This window comes from Blennius ocellaris (assembly GCF_963422515.1).
Source record: "Blennius ocellaris genome assembly, chromosome: 3".
Classification (NCBI taxonomy): domain Eukaryota; kingdom Metazoa; phylum Chordata; class Actinopteri; order Blenniiformes; family Blenniidae; genus Blennius; species Blennius ocellaris.
The window spans coordinates 27,902,919-27,923,620 of NC_137652.1; the positions used below are offsets into that span (position 1 = coordinate 27,902,919).

General features: G+C 44.4%; 1 protein-coding gene across 1 annotated transcript in view; it reads left to right on the forward strand.

The window, feature by feature from the left end:
• The window catches only part of LOC308146340 (protein kinase C beta type-like), a 33,409-nt gene that overhangs the window by 11,620 nt on the left and 1,087 nt on the right, over window positions 1-20,702 (forward strand). The window contains exons 3-15 of the mRNA XM_080518111.1: window positions 2,722-2,804; window positions 8,776-8,887; window positions 14,619-14,747; window positions 15,163-15,319; window positions 15,694-15,828; window positions 15,949-16,045; window positions 16,137-16,283; window positions 16,360-16,533; window positions 16,714-16,805; window positions 17,836-17,898; window positions 18,419-18,557; window positions 18,641-18,721; window positions 18,799-18,906. Of these exons, the coding sequence (XP_080374237.1) occupies window positions 2,722-2,804; window positions 8,776-8,887; window positions 14,619-14,747; window positions 15,163-15,319; window positions 15,694-15,828; window positions 15,949-16,045; window positions 16,137-16,283; window positions 16,360-16,533; window positions 16,714-16,805; window positions 17,836-17,898; window positions 18,419-18,557; window positions 18,641-18,721; window positions 18,799-18,906 (1,517 nt within the window). The remainder of the gene's footprint in view (window positions 1-2,721; window positions 2,805-8,775; window positions 8,888-14,618; window positions 14,748-15,162; window positions 15,320-15,693; window positions 15,829-15,948; window positions 16,046-16,136; window positions 16,284-16,359; window positions 16,534-16,713; window positions 16,806-17,835; window positions 17,899-18,418; window positions 18,558-18,640; window positions 18,722-18,798; window positions 18,907-20,702) is intronic.

Consider the following 20,702-nt stretch of genomic DNA (forward strand, 5'->3'; position numbering starts at 1 on the left):
TGAATCGTGTATTCTTTGCACTTTAGACCAATCAGAAGAGCTTATGGATTCAACCCGTCAGCCATCCCTTGTGAGAATGATGTCAAAGTGCCATCGTGGTGCCTGAGCAATGAGTGAGTGATGCAGTTTGGTTGACACTTGTAATCTACTGTTATCCCCACGTCTATATTGGCACCTTCACAAGTAATATCACTGTAATAATGAACAAAGGTATGAGGCGTCGCGGAGTTTGCCCATATTGTGATGGTGTTGTGTGGAGTTCTGCCTGAATGCATTCAGGACTGCATCCCACACACAGCTGTGCTTGCAGGCGAGGATGCTGGATATTAATTGTGACTGTTCTAGCTGTGAATCTGTCGAGGAGCAGTGGCGGCCCGAGAGGTTAGGGAAGCGAGCTCGAGACTGGAAGTCCACTGGTCTGAATCCTACTGCGGACATGTCGGGGAGGGCATCCAGTGTACAATCCTGTGCCAAATCAAGTCCCGTCCCCGGTGGCCGAACGGCAAGATATAATGAGAAAAGGCATGAATTTAACACTGCCGCCCAAATAAAATGTGTTTTTCATCATTTGGTTAGAGCTACAAAAATGGAAAGATGCATTTTTTTTTTTTTTTAACACATTTTATGTCATTAAAGTCACTTAAAAATCAAAATGTTATTTATTGTAATGTCCAGACTATAGGCTCCGGCGCAGCGCACGGTTGTGGATGACCATTTTGACGTCACGCGGACTCTGCAGACAAGGACAGTATGAATTAGCCTTCAGGCTAGCTGTTGCAGATTTTCACATTATATTGAATTTATTCAGCCTGTTGCTCTGCATTAAGCGGCACATCACACGTCTCATGTTGAATGTGTCCTGGCATTAATCACACTACCAGTGGGAGGGTCAAAGGGAGAGCCTCCCCTGACTGTGATTGTTCAGCGCCCTCTATGATGCAGCGCAGGGCCGCATTTCTGATTTGCTCCATGGTGCGCTCGTCCTCTAAAAAGTGGGAAAAGCTTCTGGGGTCTCACCCCCCCCCCCAGTATAAGAACCCATACTACTGTCAGAAAACCATTAGAAAGTGAATTTTGCATAGTACGGCCCCTTTGGTGTGTGTGTGTGTGTGTGTGTGTGTGTGTGTGTGTGTGTGTGTGTGTGTGTGTGTGTGTGTGTGTGTGTGTGTGTGTGTGTGTGTGTGTGTGTGTGTGTGTGTGTGTGTGTGTGTGTGTGTGTGTGTGTGTGTGTGTGTGTGTGGGGTTTCACTACAAAACCAAACGGCACCCACTAGTGGCCCAACATTAAAACTACGCCCTTTTTCAGCGTTGCTGTGTAAACAGACATGGCTTTCAAAACGCTGAGTAAATGTGAAACTTTTCTGAAATTACAATTCAAAAACGATGCGTTTTCACTTGAAGTGTTGTTCCATAACCGGAGCCTCAGGAAGTTGTTGATCATTTTCCACACATTTCTGTGACTTTGAGTTCAGGCCGGTTGTTACAGGTTCATTCAGTCATGCAAAAACACCAGATTCACTACATCTTTTGTGTGGGAACTCAATTGATTTTTTATTTTTTTTTTTCCTTCCTGCATGTCGTTTGGCATAAATGGACTCCTTAAGTATTTCTAATGGATCTGAACGAAGAGAATGTGAAACACGCAGCAGCTCTTCTGGTAGAAACGGTAGGAATCAGATCGCACCGTGTCTCAGCCACTTAACAGTGCATTTGCAACAGCCTCTTGTAGCTTCGCCAAGGGGAGAAGAAAAACAATGTTTTCAGTATACAGTTACAACCAGATCCATTTGCAGCCACTTTTGCTTCTGTCTACAAGCTAAAAAAAACCCAAAACATTCTCCTCCTTCATTGATTCCATGATCTAAGAGGTTAATGTGAGGCAATATAGGATCACTTTTCTGTTCCAGTGGATTAGTGTGGGTCTGGAGTCCTCGGTAAACTGGTGCTTTTCACTGAAACCCTTTATAGAACTCAGAAGTCGGCTGTAAAAGAACAAGTTATCTCTTAATGATCTAACATGCTTGTTGTAGCTTCTGAAATGTGAATATTTTGCGTCGTTTTCACTCCTTTGTGACGTCTGAATGTGGACTGATGTTGGGTGTTTGGTAACGCTCCTGCCAAAAGTCTTATTTGACCCAATAATTAGCCGATTATCAATGTTTATCACCAAATCTAATCTGTTTTAAACGCCAGTCAGCAAGCATCCGGAGATCTCGAGCATTTTTCTGTCCTTCCAATGTCCCTATAAAAGGATTTATTTAATTACAGGGTGGATGCGCTATACTAGGCAGAGTGTATAAAGGGTGTTTATTTCAGTCGCTCACTCTGCCGAACGGCTTCAAGCAGCGAGCAGGAAGCCTGCAGTCGGACCGCCAGGTACAGAGCCGCCTGCCATTTGAAAGCTGTGGGAAGTTTCCTGCGGCAGCTTTAGTTTTTACGTGGCGTGATTATGAGGCGTCCCAGCACGCCACGGGTTTCATGCAAAAACATCCAAACAGAAGAGACGAACCTAAATATAGACAAAGCAGCAAAGAGGGAGCGAATGTGAACTGCTGAAATACGAGTGGACTATTGTGCGCTGACGAATGCTGTGTAATTGACATATTGATTCATTTCTGTTGCTTTTTGTGTCACTGAAAGGAGGTTGATATTCACTTTTTTTGTTTGTTTGTTTGTTTCCTCCCTCTCCCTCTCTCCCTCTCTCTCTCTCTCTCCTCCTAGTGTGCTGTTTTGTGGTCCATAAGCGCTGTCATGAATTCGTTACCTTCTCCTGTCCGGGGGCCGACAAAGGACCTGCCTCCGACGTAAGTAAAGAATGTCCACACAAGAACATGGAGACTCTCAGGTTTTCTGGCAGTCCACAAGCTGTGTCCGAATCGACACGCGGCCACTGGCCAGAATGTGGGTACATTCACGAAGTGGTGGGTGAATTTGCTCAGGCCACGGGCAGTTTGGACGCCAGAGCTCATCTGAGACCTCCTGCTGACTGGTGGTTGGCAAAAACGCATCTATGCTGCTGCCAATCTGCCCAAAGTCAAGAGTCACTTCTGAGTCCTGAAACTGCCTGAAAAAGAATAAATTGTTCACAGGATGATCTATTTTTTTTTGGGGGGGGGAGGGATATTGTTTTAACTTTGAACATTTATAACAAAGACGAAAACAGAACGAACACGAGTCAAACAAGTCCTTGAATACAGACGAGTTTAAAGAAAGGAAGATGGGAATTTCAGAATATGGTTGTTTGATGACAAAATACGTTCTTTAGGCAGAGAATAAAAAACACCTTCATGTGTGCCACTTTATTTTTTTAATCTTTTTATTAGTGTTTTCACTTTTGTTTTTTACAACAGAAGGGAAAGTAAAAGAGGGTGTGGGCGGACAGGCCTGAGAATTAAAAGGTCCATTCATTCTAATACAGGTTGGTATTAGAAGAAAAGAAAAAAACAAAAAACAACAGTAAGACAAAATACAAAAAAAAAACTAACAAGACAAAACCAAAAGACAAAATAAAAAGCAGAACAAAAATCGAAATTGGACGGGGAAAATTCTTTCTCAAGCACTGCAGCAAGTGGTCAAACCTCTGCTTCCAGAGATTGAAAACACAATCCCTTCACCTGATGGTTCAAGAGAAACAACCCAGGATTTGTTGGATAGTTTTGTTAAAAATTGCACTGGTTTGTTCTGTAACTTTTACACAAAAACTGGAGGAGAGTGAAGCTCCAGATATAAGAACCCACTGCACTTTGTACCAAGGGGAGGAACCCCAGAGTGAAGAGAATGCTGCACCCGGTCCTCCTCTCCCGCAGCCTGAACGTCTTTCTTTCTCCCACCACCTCGTGATTCTGTCAATGCTTGACATGTTGAGGATCAGGCATTTGATGTAGAAGTGGGACACAGTTTTTATTTAGATTCGGAATGAACCATAATCCAAAGGGATGATCAATTCTGATAACTTATACAAACTTTAGTAACAACCAACAGCCAATAATATCATAGTGGTTGAAACTCCTGCCACTAGGGTAGCCACCTTTTTTCCTTTTTTAATGTAATAAAGCCCAACATGAAATAAAGTGCCAATAGTGTAATTAGAGATTACATTATTGAAGTATCACTTAAAACAAATAATCTAGTAATGTTATAATACAAAAATAGGACACTATTTCTTGTAAATAAAGTTTTCCTTGTAGGTTTCATGCAGTTTGCAAATCAAAAGTAGGTATAGTGGATGAGGTAGTCCTGATATTCATTTATTGAAGTGGATGAGGTAGTCCTGATATTCATTTATTGAGGATATATACGATGCAGCACTCTCAATCACGGCTGCGAAACATCTTTCACTATTTTATTAAGCTATTGCCTTTGTTGCATTCAGAAAAAACACATTGGTTGGGGGAAAAAAAAAACACCAACAGTGTAACAATGTGCATCATTGTGAAATTCTCTCTTCTCTGTTCTATAAATGCTCAATTGTTAAGATTTTTGAAAGTTTCTTCGATGGAATTGGATCAAATCGATGTCGATCGAGGTTTGTTTTCGTCATTAACTGAAGTGGAAGCCATAAACCTGTGAGAAGTGATCACACCTGGCTGGAGATCAGTCGTCTTCAGTCGGGGCTCCATGGAGGGACGGCAGGGGGCCGGCCTTACATTTTTAATAGTTTTTAAATAATGAACACCGGGATGCACGCCGCAGTGTTATTTGGAAGGATATTTATTATTAAAATCAAACCGATAAATGAAGAATCATTACATCAGCCACGGCACCTTGTGCTTTCATTCTTGCCAAATATCCCTGGCCAAAGCTGCGCTATTTATCCACGACAGCTGCCGGCTGACACCGTGGAATCAGTCCGCCCTGTGCATTATAGTCAATCTGATGTCGACCACTGTTGGTGTCTATGGTGTTGTGTTGCGCCAGGTCGGTGTCTCTGACAGCACACTGGCGCTCGGCAGCAGGTTTGCAGACACACTTGAGTAACTCCCATGTCCGAACAAATGAGATTTTCTCATGTAGAAAATTAGAATTTCGAGTTGACCAAATATTTAATTTCCAAACACTGGTGTAAAAAAAAAAAAGAAATTGGGGGGCTGCATGGTTAGAATGCTGCATTTCAGGGCTTGTTATTTAAGTTGCAGAAGGCAAACGGGTTCCAGTGACTCCTTCATTGAGTTGCAGCCCACAGACGTGTCCTCCGACTCCAAGACGGTGACGCCTCCTACAGGTGTGTCCTTCAGAGACTCTGTGTTGCGTAAGAAAGCAATTGGAGGTGACTTTCCTTTCCTAACTGGCTTTTGTCCAGAGCGGCGACCGCCATCAATCTGTGGAAAAAGCCCCTGAACTTGACTTGATCCACACGACGGGGGGGGGGGGGGACACGCGCGCCGCTTTGGGCTCTCGCCTTAATCGAATTCACCAAGTAAATAAATCACAAATCGTCCTCGGCGCACGTCATTTGGTCGAGGTGGAGTGAAGTATCTGGAGCTCTCCGAACTGAAGTGTCACCAGAAATAAAAGCCTTTTGCCCATTTTCAATTCCCCACATTAAAGGTCTGACGCCATAGTTGCTAGGCGACCATTGTGCCCGTTGGTGACGCAGCCACGAGGCTGGAAATGCTCCGCGGACCCTCTCCGTCTCTCGGCTTCACCCCGCGGACGACCCGGGCCTGCAGGGGTGCAGCCCAGTGATGGAGACCTGCTGTCCAGGTCCACTTTCTTTGTGTTGGATCTGATGAGTGATGTCAGAACTGGGCTTTGGTGTGTGTTAATGAGCACACACACACACACACACACACACACACACACACACACACACACACACGCAGACACAGATGTCACCTTTCGGCCTCTGTTCTGCTGACATGTCGGCCCCAAAACCCATTAAGACACAGCGGTAAAGGGAAAATGTGCCGCTTGGCTGCCTCGGCCTAATGAGCCGATGGCTCTCGTTCACTGGCGCACACTCCTCCAGTGAGTCAGCGCGGCGGCGGCGGAAGTCACTCGACTGATGTTTATTAATCACTAAACTCCGCTGTTTGTCCTTTGTTTTTTTTGTTACATCACCAAAAATGGTTGGGCTGATTTTTGTGCAGCCAACGAAATCAGTCAATCAGTGTGCTGCGACTCTCAACATTTGTTTTTATTCACAGAGTGAAAAACAACAACAGCAAAAAAAAAGGTTGCACAATTTGAGTGCCGTAAAAATGATCTTTGCATACAGTGGGTGCTTAAAAGGCAGTTTCTGTGCTACTCAAGGCAACATTGCAGGGTTTTAACTGGAAGGACGTCGACAGTACGAGTGGTAACGGTAGAGGTTTGATTCCAGTTCAGCCGTCTGGGTGTGAATCGCTCTGCTGACAGGATCCTGTTGTGGCTCCCTGAGCAGTGAAGGACGGGCCCATGCAGAGAAGGCACTTCCCCAAAGGGGTTAATAAATAAAGTATGCTTCCTTTATTCTTCTTCACAGTGTGCATTTTCACAGTGACTGGATGTGTGAATGGACTTTTATTTAAAGGTTCGGATATGGAGCCAAATGATCCTTGATTAGACCAGAAGGCCGTTTAAAAATGCATGACGGGCCACAATTGAAGTGTTGGAACCACTGGCTTAGAAGAATAACAGTAGAAATATCAATGCCACAGTTAATAACAAAGTTGGGTTTTTTTTTTTAACAGGACAGGATTCAACTTAAAAGTTACAGAAATGTCATAAAATTCAAATGATTAACGTTCACATGTGTTCTGCACAGTCTGGCAGTTTAGCATGCAAGACGTTTTGGTCTCTCGCAGGCGGTAGGATCCTTCAGGGAGCGACGTGGAAGAAGCCGCACGTTCTTCCTTTTTTTTTTTTCTTTAGGCAAGTCGAGGGTACCGGCTGAGAATTTCCCAGCAGTGGCTCATAAAGAGGCTAATGACATATCGGGAAATATGCTGGGGCCCAAAACCTCGCTGAGCTTTTAATGCTGACGATGAAACCGTCTGCTCTGCCTGCAGGACGACTGTTCAGTCACAGATCAGATCCACCAGCATGTCACACATTTGGAGTTGCACTCGCTCCTGACATATTTTGTGACAAATGCACGGCCATCAAATCAAAAATAAATCCAGGCTGTCCAAATAAAAATTGCACTCGTAAGCTTTCTGATGGCAACTTCCACATTGCGCCGGTGCTCAAAATGCCAGATTCCCACAGAAGCTGTTTTTTTCCCCCTCTTTGGCTGTGAGGAAGTGATGTGGCCTGCAGAGAGCTCCCACATCATTCCCCTCTGGTGATTCACTGGAGGCCAGAGCTCCTCACTCGGTGCGACTGTCCAGCCCTCGCCAATACGATCCTGGCTGAGCGAGAGCCGACCTCTGTGGCCACTTTCCCAAAATGATCTAAAACCCTGTGTTTTTCAACCGTTGTAAACTTTTCCTGTTGTGAGACGGTGAGCAGCAGCAGCAGGTTGTTTCATGGATCTCAGAGAGATCTGCCTTTCTCAACACGTCTGGAGGTTCTCGACAACATGTTTTGTGTTTTTCGTTTGGGTTTTGTTTCCGTGAGCTTTAAATCCCTCCTTTAAAGAGCAACGGGGAACAACTGAGGCTGCAGGTGTGAATGTTAATAGATGTAGGAAGACTGCTAGTGATGACCTGTCTAATACCACCATCAACGGCCTCCTCTCTCCTCTCTCCTCTCTCCTCTCTCCTCTCTCCTCTCTCCTCTCTCCCCTCCTCTCCCCTCTCCTCTCCTCCCTGCTTCTCTCCTCTCTCTCCTCTCTCCTCCTCTCTCTTCTCTCCTCTCCTCCCTCCTCTCTCCTCCCTCTTCTCTCATCTCCTGCCTCCTCTCTCCTCTCTCATCTCCTCTCTCCTCTCTCCTCTGTCCTCTCCTTTCTCCTCTCTCCTCTCCTCTTCTCTCCCCTCTCCCCTCCCCTCTCTCCTCTCCTCCCTGCTTTTCTCCTCTCGCTTCTCTCCCCCCCTCTCTCCTCCTATCTCTTCTCTCTCTTCTCTCTCCTCCTCTCCTCTCCCCTCTCTCTCCTCTCTCCTCTCTCCTCTCTCCTCTCTCCTCTCTGCTCTCTGCTCTCTCCTCTCCCCTCTCTCCTCTCTCCTCTCCCCTCTCTCCTCTCCCCTCTCTGCTCTCTCCTCTCTGCTCTCTGCTCTCTCCTCTCCTCTCCTCTCTCCTCTCTCTCTCTCTCTCCTCTTCTCTCCCCTCTCTCCTCTCCTCTCCCCTCTCCTCTCCTCCCTGCTTCTCTCTTCTCTCTTCTCTCTCCTCCTCTCTCCCCTCTCCCCTCTCCCCCCCTCTCTCCTCTCTCCCCTCTCTCTCCTCCTCTCCTCTCTCCTCTCCTCTTCTCTCCCCCCCTCTCTCCTCTCCCCTCTCCTCCCTGCTTCTCTCTTCTCTCTCCTCCTCTCCCCCCTCTCTCCTCTCTCCTCTCTGCTCTCTCCTCTCTCCTCTCTCCTCTCTCCTCTCTCCTCTCCCCTCTCTCCTCTCTCCTCTCTCCTCTCTCCTCTCTCCTCTCCTCTCCTCTCTCTCCTCTCTCCTCTCTCCTCTCCCTCCTCTCTCCTCTCTCTCTCTCTCCTCTTCTCTCCCCCCTCTCCTCTCCTCCCTGCTTCTCTCTTCTCTCTTCTCTCTCCCCTCTCCCCTCTCCCCCCCTCTCTCCTCTCTCCCCTCTCTCTCCTCCTCTCCTCTCTCCTCTCCTCTTCTCTCCCCCCCTCTCTCCTCTCCCCTCTCCTCCCTGCTTCTCTCTGCTCTCTCCTCCTCTCCCCCCCTCTCTCCTCTCTCCTCCTCTCCCCCTTTCTGCAGGATCCTCGCAGTAAACACAAGTTCAAGGTCCACACGTACTCCAGCCCCACCTTCTGCGACCACTGTGGCTCCCTGCTGTACGGGCTGATCCACCAGGGCATGAAGTGTGACCGTACGTACACTAGAGTGTGTGTGTGTGTGTGTGTGTGTGTGTGTGTGTGTGTGTGTGTGTGTGTGTGTGTGTGTGTGTGTGTGTGTGTGTGTGTGTGTGTGTGTGTGTGTGTGTGTGTGTGTGTGTGTGTGTGTGTGTGTGTGTGTGTGTGTGTGTGTGTGTGTGTGAGAGCGCAATACAAGTGCAGGGGACGGCTAATCATTTAGAATTGTACTGAAAATCCCTGATGTTTTTCTTTCCTCTTTGTACCAGGTTTAATGTAACATTCCTGCAGTGTATTTGCTTTGTATTCGTGTATATAACGATGAGATTGGTTTTATGTGGTTTAATGACATTTTGTTTTGCACATTATGCTGAGAGATGTTTATAATCGGCCATAAAAACGACCCGGGTGCAGAGAGAACGTGCAGCTTCACATGGCTGTGAGCAGAGAACCAACCATAATATAGAAATATGATTAAAGAGCCAGTCTTTGTTTCATTCATTAGCAAAACTACATTGAAGCCAGTTTAAATCACTGGAATAGTCAGAGGACGTAAAGTTTGTCATAACTTGAAGTTTTTAAAAATGTGAACAAGCGTTGAATGAAAAAACGTGACTTCAGTTGTCTTTAACTTTTAAAACTATGACATTGACATCTTCATGAACAGTTGTTTTGAAATGAAAACGGCTCAGAGAAACGACCTTTCCTCTTCTTCGTTCAACTTGGACAGACGTAGATCAGCCACAACATTAAAACCACTGACCGATGAAGTGAAAACAGTCGGTCACTAAGGTGAATACAGACTCCCCAGGTGAGACTTTGTGTTAACGCGTTAACAGACGTGGGCTTCAAGGCTGATCTTGTGGATGCAGGAAACACGGGCATTTCTGATTTAGGTTACTTTGATGCAGGTGAAAATATTGTAGTGTTTCAGAGCCTCTCTGCTCTTGCTGGGTGTTTCCGGTCTGCCTTGGTTAGTGGGAGTGACCGTGGTCCAGTTCTCCTCGCCAGCGACTGGAGTTCATTGACTGGTCATAATGTTCTGGCCCATTGGTTTATCTTGTGATGGAATCTTTTCTCTGTGGACATGTCACCATCTTTTCAACTTAATACTATTGACTTCACATTTTGGCAAGAAAGGTTTTATCTGGTAACACATTTTGTGTAACTTTAAGGACTTGTCTTTGAATTCCTCGACTGTCACGTTGGTCTGATGTCGGCAGCAGAGACACAAACAGGAAGTATGTTCTGTCCCTTCACTGCCCGGCGTTGTATAGAGAGCAGACATTTCCTCATTGTGCCTGTGTTCAGCGTTTGGTGTTTGGTGGACTTTGACTTGCCCGTTCCTTTATGAAAATGAGTCCCCGCTTTTACTGGTAGTCCGGCCGTCTATTAATCCATGTGTGAATACATGAAGAGGATCTATGTTCCTGTCAGATTTTATTCCTTTAACTGATGGTTTCTGTCATAAAACTTATAGCAGACTCGATAGTCCACTTCCGTCGAATACAAATATGCAGGAAAATGTTCTCTGAAGCCAAAGTGATGCGTCAGCAGTGTGCGTTAACTAAACTCTATTATTAGGACGACTGAAGCACGTTTCAAAGTTCATCTGGACATTTGGCGGTTGTTTTGAGAGATACTAAAAAAAAAAAAGCCTGTGAGCCTTTCCTCAGACTTTTAGTTGAGGTCTGCAATGAGTCGTTACTGTGCCACATCAAACACTTGTTTTTATCTGTGCCATCCCTCCTTGGAGCGCATCAAGTTTTAATGGTTTGCTGGAGCGCAGCGGCACCGGGTGAATATATTACATAAATGAATGATGTGTTTTAGTGAGATACAAATAAAATCATGCGGACGAGATTATCAGACGACGCCGTTTTCCCCACTATGCAGCCAGAAAACACACAGGCAGCAATAACTTCTCACTTTCCACCTCTGCAGACCCTCAAGCACCGGAATGCTGTGCGGCTGTGCATCAGAGTAGTCTGCCATCTAGTGGGCAGAACGAGCAACGACAAGAGGCTCCAAGTTTCAATAGTTTTCCCCTTGATATGATTAAAAGTGCAGGTTAAACTGTAATATCACCACTAGTTTGGATTAGACACTCAGGATGGGATGTGTTCCTGGATTCCTGTCAGTGGGATCATGACGATGGTTACTGCAGGGAGTAGTTTGAGAAAATGTTCCAAAGATGTTCCGTTTTTTTTGGAGATATCACGGCTTTAAATGGCCCATTCATTTTAAAGATGTTTTTTTTTTTTTCAGTATATATAGATGAACTCTTCCTTATAAAACGATGGTTAAAATGTGCTATAATTGGGCCATTTTCGCATCACGATCCCCCCCCCCCCCCCCCATTGTGTCTGATGTGTGATGACTCATCCACATGGCCTGGGGGCGTTTTCTCCTTCTGCATCCAATAGAAATGTTTTCTTAAAGTTCCTTGTCCTTGTCTTGTCATTGTGATGAATCTGCACTGGGTGTCGGTGTCTCGATGTCTCCTCTGCAGCAGCAGCAGCTCCTTATATCCAGTCTCACTGTTGTGGGTGTGTCACTCAGGGTCACTGCTATTGGCTGCTGAATACGTCATCGACAGGCCCCCTCCCACTATTTTGTTCTGAATACTAGTAAATGTGCAGAATCCATAACCTCTTGACATTTCTTTCAGAGCAGATAACTAGAGTTTAGTATAAATATTTTGAAAAATGTGATTTAAATTCTTTGGGTTCTGATTGATGATTTCTGCAGAGTGAAGCATTGATGGAATAATTGCTTTTACGTGTTGTAAATATTTAGTTGACTTGTTGCAGATACTTTTATTTCTGAGTTCCCATTTTGCATAGATTTTATTTGTCCTGATTTATCTTCCTCTTTGAATCATCTTTAAGTTCTGAGCATTTGAAAACGAGTCCTGAATGCAAAGTTAAGTGTCTCATTCATTTTTAACACTTTGTACTGACTGACTGGGAATTAATTTATCTTTCTGCGGCGTTATTCAAACTCAGACTCCGAACATTTCAGTTTCAATGAAGGACATCCATAACAAAAGATGTTTATCATATATTCTCGTAATGAAAGGAATCCATACATTAACTCCTTAACAGATTATTGCAAATTCACCTCAAACTGCTTCTAGTTACAACAAATGTCATTCTGTCTGTACTTTGCTACCATCTGTCACTACTTTTACCTGATACACGGACTTGCATAACTCTGCTATAGTGCTATAATTAACAATACCCACTTCATTTACATATTCCGTGTAGCTGTCAAGAGTTAAACGAAGAGAAAGAAAACTTGGCCCATCAGCAAACGAACTCAAAAACCAAACTACTTCAAACAACAAAGAATGACTCTGATGAACATCAGTTAGTTTGCCCTGTCAAATATTCTCCACCATATATATACAATTCTATAGCCTAATGCAAAATTGCACAAAGGATCCATTAATGTTTGTCCCAATTAAAGACTGAAGCAGACGTGTGTCTAATGCGTGGCATTCTAACTGTTGGTACAGTGACGATGTGAAGCATAATAAATGGGCTTCTGCTGATTCCACCTCATTAATTTAATCCCACAGGCACTCCAGCCTGGAAAGCTTCATTTTGTGCGTGTGGCTGGTTGTTGACTTCTGACTCCAGGAAATTCATTTAAAAAGGTTTAATCCCAAAGCACCAAATAGGTTTAACAGAAAAACAAACCCTTGAATATACCCTCAACTTCCTCTCATGAAATCCCGTATTTAGAGGATTTGATGCGATTTCCTTTTCGTGGCTTATTGGGTTTTGTTGTTTTGTTTTGGGTTTTTTCTAACCACCTGTGACTCTGCTCGGGGTGTGCAGGGAGAGATGAGGTCAATCCCAGTCATCGTAAAATTCACATGAAAGGTACATTTAGAGACACTGATTGAACCAACAAGCATGTTTTTGGGCTGCGGAGGAAAATTGAGAGGAAATGCAAACATGGCACAGAAAGAGACTCTAGATCAGTGTTTTTCACACTGGTATTCCGCGAGATACAGTCAGGTGAGCCGTGGGAAATTATCCAATTTCACATTTTTTCTAAAAAAAAACATTTGCTCTCACAGCCGCTGTCAGAGCAGTGTGTAGAGTAGTCATGTATAAATACTGTGACGAGCGCCGTGGAAGAATTGCTCTGTCGAGATTCTTTTCTGCCAGCTGATCACCAGAGGCTTTTATTTTGACATGAACATGCGCAACTGGAACGTCATAACAGGATGACATTCCACACAACACATTTCTCACTCATGGTTGCACACCAACATCCAACAAACCAAACTAGACGAAATAATTAACTATCTGAACCGAGGAACAAAAACACAACACAAGCACAAATCAACACACAACAACCCCAACAATAACCCTCAATAACCTCCGGCAACACATAACCTGAACTCCCATCATGCCCTGCAGCGACCAACTCCGTGATGCTACAATACTCTTCACCACTAGAGGGCAGCACAGAACTTTGCCGTTGAAATGTAAAGTGACAGACGTCAGTGTGGTTAATCTCCACCTCCTGCTACCATCTTGTATCAAAGTACTGTGTCAGTGACAGTGATGGAGAAGTTTTTGAAAAGGAAGAATGTGAACCAGGATCTCAGCTCTTCATCCATCAGGTCCAGGTTTCACACTGAGGGAGTCACTATTAAAAAAAGACATTGGGAAATACTTTTTTTCTGTATTTATTTGATTCCTGTTGATAAAACTTTGATGAGCATGACTTTATATTGTTAATATAGACTACAGAGTTTCACATTTTAACATTTTCTGGTGGTGGTGTGACTCCATATGTTTCCAAAGACAAAAGTGTGCCTTGGCTCAAAAAGGTTGAAAAACACTGTTCTAAACTGAATCATGGACCTTCTTCATGGTGCAACAAGAGTGCAAAACTCCTCCTCATCAACCACTTTTCCTCAAGGCGGGTTTTTCTGTCCCCGTCACACTCAAAAACATACGTCACTAAATAAAGTACAATAATGAAGCCACAATACAGCAGTCTGAGTTAATATGTGAGGACGGCCTGCTGAACCTTCCTGTACGTTCTTGACGAGGTTTCAACAGTTTGACAGATTGTGTGGACAAAAAGTAAAGTAAAAGTAAAGGAGAAGCTCGGTCTGTAGAGGAATAAGGGCCTTAAACCTTAAGCTCATGGAATCTGGCTGAAACTTCAACAGCTGCTTTTAACTCTTGACGGCACAAACGTAGTGATACAAGTGTTGATGACGAACACAAAAACACCCCAGCAAAACTGACTGGAAATCCAAACTCTATCTGCAGGGACGTCTTAGAAAAAAAGATGATTGTTTTGTTTGTTGTCTTTTCATTCACAACATCGTAAGCTGAACAACAAATTAAAAAGTTACAAGCATTTAAAAGAAGAAGAAAGTTTTGTTGTTATGGCCTCCAGAACGAGGAAAAACATCTTATGAATGAGACAAAAAAGGCTTGAATTGTTTCAGTATATTTTAATAAGCCTGACGTAAATGAACAACAAACCACAGCTGTGATATTTATTTAATTAGTGCCTCTCAAGTCGGACGACTGGAGGGAAAAGGGACTATTTTTTCCGGCGTTTTGATATTTCTATTAGGCAAAGAGCTGCGTTCAATCTCCGGCTCTGCAACTCCTCCTGGTGATGAATTGTGCCTGTGTGTCATACGCTGGTCGAGCTTCTCCCTCCCATCTGTGGTTTGATTGACGCTGGTGTCTTCTCTCCGTGCAGACTGTATGATGAACATCCACAAGAGGTGTGTGGCCAACGTCCCCAACCTGTGTGGGACGGATCACACGGAGCGGCGGGGACGCATCTACATCTCCGCCCAAATCGTGGAGGAAGTTCTCACAGTCACCAGTGGGTACTCTCCCCCCCCCAATGACACACACACACACACCCACACACACACCCACACACACAGCACCGCTCAAAGCTCTGGATCCGCCCAAGAATGAAACTGGAAAGTCCATTAGGTGGTCGATGACCCAACGATTGACCCACATCCCCAGTGGGACGCGTGTCCACGTGCCGAACTCTGTGTCCCTCAGACAACCGTGGATTGATTATGGAGCACAAACTAAACTGCTGTTAAATGTTGTTAAATGTTGTCAAATGTGTCCAGAAGGAAATGGGGGCAGGTCAGAGTGGGAATTGGAAGCTTCACACATGTTTGCAGACTCGCCTCCCGCCGTCCTCTGTAAAACCACCAATTTCCCGGCGAAAGTGCTTTTTTTTTTTTTCTTTTAAATCCATTTTCTTCAATTTTTCACAGTCAAAGAGGCGAGGAACCTGGTGCCCATGGACCCCAACGGCCTGTCAGACCCCTACGTCAAGCTCAAGCTGATCCCGGACCCCAAGAGCGAGAGCAAGCAGAAGACCAAGACCATCAAGTGCTGCCTGAACCCGACCTGGAATGAGACGTTCACTTTGTGAGGCTCCTCTCCTTCTGGGCCACCACATCCACACGTTCCGCTTCCTGACGCCGTTGAGTGTAGCCTGCCTTATCTAAAGTTACGGTCTTGGCCTGATCTTGTTGGTTTTCTTGAGTCACACAAGCACACCGAGCTGCAAAGTGACCCCCGTCCCCAGTTCTCCCCCGTTTCTGCTCATTGTTAATCAAGCTATTCTGGGTTACTGTGACTTCTCAGAGAGGCGCCGACATGTAGTAGTCCCCCTTGTCCAGATGTTTACTATTCTGAAGCTTCTTTAAGAAGAGAGCGAGTGACTTGGTTTCACCTATTTTAAGGACGTCCTTCATCTCGGTTTCCGTTTCCCTGTCCTGCTATTTGTCCTCATTTCTCAGCCACCTCAAAGAAAGTGACAAGGACCGCCGTCTGTCGGTGGAGATCTGGGACTGGGATTTGACCAGCAGGAATGACTTCATGGGGTCACTGTCCTTCGGGATCTCGGAGCTTCAGAAACAAGGGGTGGATGGATGGTGAGCGATCAGGATGGAGAGGCATATAGAGAGAACTACGGAGGAAGGTGACTATTCAGAGGCTTTGTTGTCATATTCTGGCAGTAATTCTGTTGTTTTTTTATCTTATTTGGGATTCAGGTTTAAGCTTTTGTCCCAAGAGGAAGGAGAATACTTCAATGTTCCCGTCCAGCCAGAGGGGGAGGACGGGAATGAGGAGCTACGACAAAAGTTTGAGGTGAGATTGACCGAAGCTCTGATTTGTCTTCCTGGTTGTTTGTTTCTCCCGCATAACCTCTTCCTCTCTCTGGGATCGGGCCTCTCCTCAGAGGGCGAGAGTGGGTCCTGGGAAGCCGACGGACTCGTCCTCCTCCTCCTCCTCCGTGTGCAAATACGACAGCAACGGCAATCAGGACCGCGTCAAGCTCTCAGATTTCAACTTCATCATGGTTCTGGGTAAAGGCAGCTTTGGCAAGGTGAGACGGGGCTGATGGGAAAGTGTCGTTTTGCGTTGGAAAGCGGCAGCAAAGTGGAGTCTTGAATCCCTTCCAGGTGATGCTGGCCGAGAGGAAAGGCACGGAGGAGCTGTACGCCATTAAGATCCTGAAAAAAGACGTGGTGATCCAAGACGACGACGTGGAGTGCACCATGGTGGAGAAGAGAGTCCTGGCTCTGGCTGGAAAGCCTCCTTTTCTCACGCAGCTGCATTCGTGTTTCCAAACGATGGTGAGGAATGTGGCCGCTCACCTGCCGTTCTTCCTTTGCAACTGGTTGAGTCTTTCCCCGGGTTTCATATCGGAGTGATGGCAAGTTGTTGTCGGCCACATGTGGTGTATTTAATCAAACTAGCTCGCTATTTTTTTAAAAATTTTAAATGGACTCACTGCTCCTTCCTTCTCCTTCAAGGACCGACTGTATTTTGTCATGGAGTACATCAACGGAGGAGATCTCATGTACCAAATCCAGCAGGTCGGCAAGTTCAAGGAGCCTCATGCTGTGTGAGTACACACACTTTTTGTAAGTCCACCATCCAGCCGCTTCAACCTTTCAGAAACATGTTTCACCTTAACCTTCACGCGCTGATTATGTTATGTCTGACTTTCCCGTCTGTCCTGGAAGATCCTTACATCGCTTCCCCTTGTCCTATTTACTCATAAGATCTTTTAATATGCTTTTATTTCCTTCTTTGTTATATTGTGAGTGTGATTTATATTCAAATTAAATTGATAAAATGACCTCAAGTGTCAGAACCATAGCAGGCTAGTGTGTGTGTGTGTGTGTGTGTGTGTGTGTGTGTGTGTGTGTGTGTGTGTGTGTGTGTGTGTGTGTGTGTGTGTGTGTGTGTGTGTGTGTGTGTGTGTGTGTGTGTGTGTGTGTGTGTGTGTGTGTGTGTGTATGTGTGTGTGTGTGTGTGTGTGTGTGTGTGTGTGCGTGTTTTCATTCAGACAGTCCTTTTACCTGTAGCTGCTCAAATCTACTTAGTTTTTTTATCTTGCGAATGTACGTTTTTCTTTCTTCTGTAGTTTTACTGATCTTATTTCTTTTATTTTTCAAGGTACTGTAAAAAAAAACCTTGTGATCTATATCTGAGAAAGGTGCTATATAAATCAAATTTACTTGCTATATATATATTGTGTGTGTGTGCGTATGGCCTCTTACTAGATATTACAATTCAAATCTTTTGATCAGCAGGACAACGATTGAACAGTTTTCTCACACGGACCTTTTTGTTTGTTCATGTTAACAAAGACTTTATCACGTTCAGATCACCTCTCAGTTCCCCTCGTCTTTCTTTACACTGAAAGCTCTGAATAAACCCTGACCGTGTGTTTGACGTTGTTGTCCTCACATGTACATTACGTTTTATAGAATTACATCCTGGATGAGTAGCAACTTATAAAATATTCTATCATATTGTATATTTCACCTTGATATGCTTCGTATTCCCAAAAGAAACCAAAGACTGGTCCCCTGTAACACCTGGAAGAAATGCAAATGTTGTTGCAAACTGTTGTTTGTATGTTTTAGGTTTTATGCTGCAGAAATAGCCATCGGCCTCTTCTTCCTTCACTCCAAAGGCATCGTGTACCGGTGAGTAATCTGGACTCCAGGACGTTTTGGTGAATTTCCTTCGACTGTTATTATTTCGTTGCGAGAGTAACTTTTGTTTGAGTTGTTTTTCTATATTATTCACTCTAGATTAGTGTTTTAAACAGTTTTGTTTTGGGTTTTTTAACACTTGTTTTACGTCGCATGTTTTTTTTTCATTATGTATTTGCATTTGTCATTAGTTTTATTTTACACAACTTTAATAATCCCTCTTATTTTACCTTTAAAAGCTTTTTTTCCCCTTTTCCTCGTGTCTTGAATTGACAGTTTTCTTGTCCTGATTTGTTTTGTTGCCTGTTGAGCAGGTTTTATTCTCAAAGATCAGGAATTTAACTTGATGTGGGCCCCATTATTTCTGAAGCTTAAATGGGTTTTTCAGCTCCAGACAAGTTTAATTTTGTGGTAGAGAAAAATAACTCCTACCACAGAAGGTGCAGACCCCCGAGTGACACCACCCGTGTGCCGTTTTATTTAGTGTGTGTGTGTGTATGTGCATCTGCAGAGATCTAAAACTAGACAACGTGATGCTGGACTCAGAAGGCCACATAAAAATCGCTGACTTCGGCATGTGCAAAGAAAACATGCACGATGGAATCACCACAAAGACCTTTTGTGGAACACCAGACTACATCGCTCCGGAGGTGAGCTCCCGTCACGTCCTCCACCTGATCTGTGCTTCGCCATTTCACATCACCATTTTATAATTTTTTTTTTTTTTAAACAGATTATAGCCTATCAGCCCTATGGGAAGTCTGTGGACTGGTGGGCCTTCGGAGTACTCCTTTATGAAATGCTTGCTGGACAGGTTGGTTGGCGTTTACTGTCGGCGTTTGTCATTGAACGAGAGGCGAGAATGACGGCGTGCGTCTCGCTCCTCCGCAGCCGCCGTTCGACGGCGAGGATGAAGATGAGCTGTTCCAGTCCATCATGGAGCATCACGTCTCTTACCCTAAGTCCATGTCCAAAGAAGCCGTCGCCATCTGCAAGGGGGTGAGAAACACACACTGGTACGACGCGGGGCCATGTGCCTGCTCGCTCTTCACGCCCACTCTGAACACTGGAGGGGAGCTGCTCGTCTGGAGTGGAAGTGCTCAGTCTCCTCCACCCTGAGCAGCTCCGTTCTCTGCTCCCCTCTGCCTGCAGGTGTGACCATCTGCAAATAAAAAACGCTGCATCAGTTCAAGACTTTGAGGAGAACCTCAGGCAGTGTTTTGTATTTGGCTTCAGCAGCTAAGTTACATTCACCGAATGTGACGTGTTGGATTACATTTTTGCAAGAGTTCCGAAGCATTTCCGAGTAATACAATCTTATATTTCTGAACACAAGTTATTATCAGGTACTTTCTAAATGGTTCTGTCAGTTTTAATCAGCGGCCAAACCATGTTACTGCACAAATGCAGTGTAAACATCCTTTGCATCACAGACAGATACTCGTGGAGCCAGAATAAATACCTTACGAATTAAACAAGTCAGAGTTCACGTCTCTTCTCCTGCAGCTGCATAAAAAAAGCTGCTGCTTCTCCAGAAACCTCTGGGGGTCGAGGAGGGAGACAAGCTTTTCATGGTCTTGAAAATAATATGAAGTCAAATAATCTAATCCTGAATCCTGTCAGAGTTTGTAGTGAGCGCAGGTAAATTGTACTGGACCTCCGTGCCCCCGAGTGCTGTGGTGCGTTCAATGACCTCTTGGAAAAGTTCCTCTTGAAAATTGTTTTGACAATAAATCTGCAACCATCTTTATCTTCTCCTTTAGTCATTGTAGGTTGATAAAACCACTATTAAATATATTTTTGTTGGTGCAGCTCGCTACAGATGCAGCTAGCTAGCTGGAGGGTGAACTCTCTGACCAGCCAATCAGAGGGCTTGAATACACTGACGTCACGCTAGGCCTTCTAGAAGGCTCTGAGTCACCAATATCAAAACCTGATTGGTTGAAGCAGCAGCGTGACGACACTAGTTTTACACTGCAGACGCCTGCAGAACTGAATGTGAAGGCCTCAGGCAGGTTTCTTTACCCGGCAACAGGTGATAGCTAAAAGGTGATTGGTTAAAAGCTTTAATGTGGAAGTAGGAGTCTGGAAGCAGCAGTCGGGGAGAAGAGATGAGGAGAAACCTGCAGACCACTTGGAATTATTTAATAAGTATTCATGGACAAAATATAATCAACATCAGTCTGTGATCCAGATCTTTTTCTGAGACCTGCAGAGAAGCATTGAAGACCTTGAAGGCCTTGAAGGTTGCTGGGTTTAATTGTCTCCCTCAGTTTGTTTGGTTTTAACTCTTCATGAGAGACTTTTTCAAATGAGTGTTGTCTATAGGTATGAATTTGATATTTTAAGTTTAAGTAAACCCTTATCTGCCATTTAATCATGATAAATAATAAATCAAGTCAAAATACAAGCCAAAATCACACATGTCCTTGATTATAGTGTGAAAAGTCTCTAAAATTTTATACTTTCTCTCTGAATAGCTGTACAATATTGGCTTTGTGTTATTTAGTATCACAGACCTACAATGTAGTGTATTATTTGCAAAAAATACCCTAAGCGCTTCTTTCTAACTGCACTGGACATATGTTTGTACATTTGCACTACATTCCTGCATGTGATGCTTTGTTCAAACACTTTTTTTCATATTTTATCACGTATTCTATTGAAATCCAACAATCATATTAACCGAAGAAGGAAATTATGTTTTGAACAAATAAAGGGAGGAAACATACCAGCGTCAAGTTATCCTTAAGTTCAGTATCACAATATAACCATGTGTCATATCAGGGTCAATG